The 4,971-nt window shown below is 44.4% G+C and overlaps 1 protein-coding gene across 1 annotated transcript; it reads left to right on the forward strand.

Moving 5' to 3' along the window:
- Nucleotides 1-3,199: 3,199 nt before the first annotated feature.
- Nucleotides 3,200-4,616, forward strand: LOC308419989 (preferentially expressed antigen in melanoma-like protein 7; the record flags this gene model as incomplete). The annotated part of the gene is given in 2 exon segments (XM_080915961.1): nt 3,200-3,636; nt 3,638-4,616. Coding segments are annotated over 2 exon segments (1,416 nt in total).
- Between the last annotated feature and the right edge of the window lie 355 nt (nt 4,617-4,971).

Genomic DNA, 4,971 nt, shown 5'->3' on the forward strand with positions numbered 1-4,971 from the left:
CTGCAGTGGACACCACTGAACAAACTCTTCCTACAACTGCCTTAGAGGGAGAAACTGGCCCGAATCAAAGAGCAAATGGGGCTTCATTCTGGCAACGAGCCCCATAAATTATCAATTAAAAATAACAAAACGCAATTTAAAACCCTCGTGCTAAGAAGTTTCTTTAAGTACTGAATAATAGCTGACCTGCCAAGAAAGAAAGGGCATCTCTCTGAGGCCAAAAACAAACCAAAACCACAAATTCAGACTGTGGGGAGATGACTCGGTGGGTGGGTAAAGCACTTGCTGGGCAAGTGTGAGGACCTTAGTTCAAATCCCCAGAACCCATGTAAAAGTTAGACACTGAAGCGCTTAGGGACTCTAGCTGACTTGAAAACATGGCTCTGGCAGTCTTTGCCCGTCCCCTACTCCCCCGCCTTGCTAAAAACCTTTAAATTACATTCCTAAAGCTATCCAAGGTCTATTCCCTTGGCCACTCCCTCCTCCAGAGGCTGACTCCCCAGGTCCAGCTATCAACATTTTGGAGTCCAGCAAGGAAAAGCCCCCTTTGGCTCATCCAATTAGCCTGTCCAATCAAATTAAACTCCTCATCCTAATACTGAGGTTTTTTTTTTTTTTTTTTTTTTTTTTTTTTGTAATTTTATAAACCACCATTTCCTATCTGGCCTGTCTGTCTCCTCTCTATCCAGGAACAGTTCTTTGTCCCCAGCCCTTTCCCCTTCTCCCCAGTTCCATTCCCTTCTGCTTAGTACTCCATTTCTAGTCTCTGTCTCTTATTCCGGCCATCTGTTCCTCTGGGGCAAATAAAGCTCTTAGTGCTAAGAAATTGGTCTTGAAGTGTCGTGAGCCAACTCTTAGGTCCCCTACACAGTATGTATTTGTGATCCCAGTTCTCCTGTGGGGAAATGGGAGGTGGAGACAGGAAGGTCCTAGGAGGTTTTCATGTCAGCTGGTACACTGTATTTAACAATGAGACCCTGACTCAAACACGGTGGCAGGTAAGGACCAAGGTAAGAGGCTGTCCTCGAACCTCCACACATGCATTGCAACACCCTCCCCCACATACACCCAAACATAGACACATACAAACACATAAACATACCCACCCATACAAATACACACACACAAATATATACAAATCACACAAAACACAAATGCCCACAAACACACAACCTAACCAAACACACACATACCCCCCACACACACACCATTTAAAGGGAGGGAAAGTACAGACATAGTGGGTGTGCCTTCTGGCTTTCTTAGCTTCCCTGTCTGATCAACATTCAAGTCAGGCTTAGTGCCCCTTTCAGCCGCAGAAGTGGCTATTGAGCCTTCCATTAGCCTTGACCCTGCCCAGGAGTTGTTGAAAGGATGAACTAGACAGAAAAGTCTGTCTCAGAAAAGGAGAACTTAGCTTTGAAGAATGGAATAAACTTCTGGAAATAACCCCTATGTGTCAAGCCGGCCTCTCATGGCACCAGTGTTGAGAGTTCCGCCTGCCTGCTGTGTGGTCCAAAAACCTAAAAAGTCAAGAACATAAAGTAGCTTCGAGTTGGTTGGTTGAATTGGTGGTTTTGTTTTAGCATTTGAGACAAAGCTTCCTTCCCTCTGTGGCTCAGACTAGTCTAAAACTTGCAGCTAGCTAGCCTCAATGTCATTTTCCTCCTGCCTCAGCCTCTTGGGTGCTGGGATTACTGACACGTGCCACCACATCCAACAAAGTGATTTTGAGCTTGAAGTATCCTGTCGAATTAAAAATTAATTCCTTCTTTGTGTCTAAATAAAACATCAGGGAAGTATATGTGCTATATTTTCTCAATCCATTCACCCATCCTCCTGTTGAAGGACATCTAGGCTAGTTCTTTCTCCTGGCTGTTTCAATAGGGGAGTGATAAACATGGATGTGCAGGTATCTCTGTGACTCGAATGACTTAGAGTTCTTTGGGTACATGTCCAATGAGCTAGCAGTGCAGCTGAATGGTATGTATCATCCAATGATCATATGGTAGATCCTTTTCTAGCCTTTTGAGACCCCTCAATATTGACCTCCATGGCTGCTGTATTAGTGAGCACCCCCACCAACAGTGAGCACCCACACTCCTCCCCGCAGCCTCGCCAGCATTTTTGTTTTATTGATGATAGCAGTTCTGCCTTAGGTTCAGATATCGAAGCTCAGGCTAATTTTAAATTGTATTTTCCTGATGACAATGGATGTCGAGCACCTTTTAAAAATATGTATTGGCCATTTGTGCTTCTTCCCTTAAGATCTGTTCAGTTCATTGACCCATTTATCACATTGAGAATCTTGGGTTTGCTGTTTAATTTTTGCAGTTCTTTATATATTCTATATGTTAACCCTAGTGTGAGGTATAGCCACCTTCTAAGGTGGCCCACTCATTCTGCTCAGTCCCTCTGCTGTGCACCTCTGTACTATCCAGTAACTGAAGCTGGGCTGGTGCTGGTGGCGCATGCTTCTAATCCCAGCACTTGGGAGGTGGAGGCAGGCAGAACTCTGAGTTCAAGACCAGCCTGATCTACAGAGAGAGTTCCAGGGATACACAGAGAGAACCCCCTCCCCCATCTCATGGGGAAAAATTCCTGTAACTGCTTTTGTCAATTCTTGGGGCTACCTCCTGAGCTACTGGGAGTCTCCTCAGAAAGTTCTTGCCTACTCATTTTTTTCTGAAGTGTTTGCTGTTAGATGGTTCAGGTTTTAAATTAAGATATGCATTGAGGTGTGTGTGTGTGTGTGTGTGTGTGTGTGTGTGTGTGTGTAAGAGAAACAGATCTACTTTCATTTCTTCAGCAGATATGCAGTTTTCTAAAAGATCAGACCTTTGCTGTAGCTTCAGAACTTACAAAGACAGCACCAACAAGCAAGCTAGCACAATAAAAAAGCGACAGGATATAAAAAAGAAGCTAGATGCAGTGTTGCATATCTAATTCCAGCTCTTCGGGACGGAGAAAGGAAGAGGTGGAGTTTAAGGCCAGCCTGGACTACAAGGAAAGGTGGGGAAACAGCGACATTCAGAAAGAGAAGGAAGCAAAACCAGATACACAAAAAAAGTTTCTACACCAAACTGACACCGTATGGATGAGGTATGCTTATAACACGCATGGAGACCAGAGAAGACACTCAGATTCCTTGCGCCTCTCACCTGTGTCCTAATCAGGATCATCTCTCTAAAGACCCATCAAAATGGACTTGGAAACCCCACCCACACTCCTGCAGCTGGCTGCACAGAGTATGGTGAGGAAGGAGGTACCGACCATCTCTGCTCTGCAGGACCCACCAAGGGAGCTCTCCCCACCACTGTTCAAGGAGGCTGACACTCAGAGGAAAGCAAAGATGATTAAGATCCTGGTGGAATACTGGCCCTTCCCTTGCCTTCTTGTTGGGTTGCTGATAGATAAGCCCAGCTTGGAGACCTTCCAGGCTGTACTGGATGGAGTTGACACATGGCTGAAGTGGAAGTATCATCCTAGGATGGGGAAACCTCAAGTGGTTGATTTGAGGGATGGATACCATGACTCCTGGAATATGCAGGCTGGAAGAGAGGGTAGAAACCAATCAGCAGAGACTATGCTTGAGAAGCAAATAATGAAGAGCTGCTCAAGGAGGCAGCGTTTGAGGCTGTGACCTTTCCTTCAAGTCTTCTCTGCATGAAGATAAACACCAAACACGTTTGTTGCAGTGGGCCAAGGACAGAGAGGGTTTCCTGCATTTGTGCTGTAAGAAGTTGGAGATCGGAGCATTAGAAGTGTCCAAGGTTAGGAAGGTGTTAAAATTTTTACAGCTAGAGTTCATCAAGGAGTTGGAACTGAATACAGTGGGGAATCTGTCCAAATTGGCAAAACTTGTACCTTGCATCAGCAAGATGAGAAATCTTCACAAACTCATGCTAGTCCGGATCTTCGGAAGAAGTACTCACACACGCGCAGAGAGGAGTAATGTCTCGAAGATCATTTCTCTGTTCTCCAAACTCAGCTGTCTCCAGCATCTCACTCTTGATGATGTCTGTTTTCTCAAAGACCACATGGATGAGTTGCTCAGATGTCTGGAGGCTCCCTTGGTGTCCCTGACCATCCCTCCATGCCAGATCTCTCAGTCAGACTTGGAGTCATTTGCTCAGCACTGGAACTACAGTCAGCTTAAACAACTGTACTTGAAAGGTGTCTCTTTAACTTCTTTGAATGTTACGCCTCTCAGAGTTTTCTTAGTGAGTCTTGCAGGTACTCTGCAGACTCTAGAGTTAGAAGACTGTAGGATGAATGACTCTCACCTCAGAATCATTCTGTCTGCCCTGACCCAATGTGCCCAGCTCACTAGCATCAATTTTTATGACAATAACATCTCCATGGATGCTCTGAAGAACCTTCTGTACCACACAACCAACATGAGCCAGCTGACCATTGAACGGTACCCTGCTCCAGTAGAGGTCTATAATGAGTGGAGTTATGTTCAAGTAGAGATCTTTTCCCAGCTTTGTAAGGAGCTCACGAACATACTCATAGCTGTAAGGCAGCTCAATTGCTTTGGTACCTATTCCTGCTATGACTGTGATACACGTTGTATCTATGAAAAGAAGGCCACATTTTGTAGAAGCTTGAAATAACAACAGGAATATTCCTTCTGGGTAATATGAATGCCTCAGGACTGGTTTTTCATCCAGAGGACTCAAAACAAATGGTTTTGGACATTTCTTCGTGTGATGCAAACAATGGTCCAAACTCCTGTAAGGACTGACTTCTTCACTGGCTTTCTCCTACATGTGGAAGTCATGGTCAGATTCTGAGAACCTCATATTCTCTCTGTGGTGTGCTTCTTTGTTATTGGTTCTCAAGATTATAGTCAGGACAGTTCTTTTGTTTTTTTCTCTCTTACAACTTTATTTTTAAAAAAGAGGAATACATATACAGATTTTTAAAGGCATTTTGGCATAACACTATATGAATATTTTTTGTCAGTAC

This window comes from Micromys minutus (genome assembly GCF_963924665.1).
Source record: "Micromys minutus genome assembly, chromosome: 4".
Taxonomy (NCBI): domain Eukaryota; kingdom Metazoa; phylum Chordata; class Mammalia; order Rodentia; family Muridae; genus Micromys; species Micromys minutus.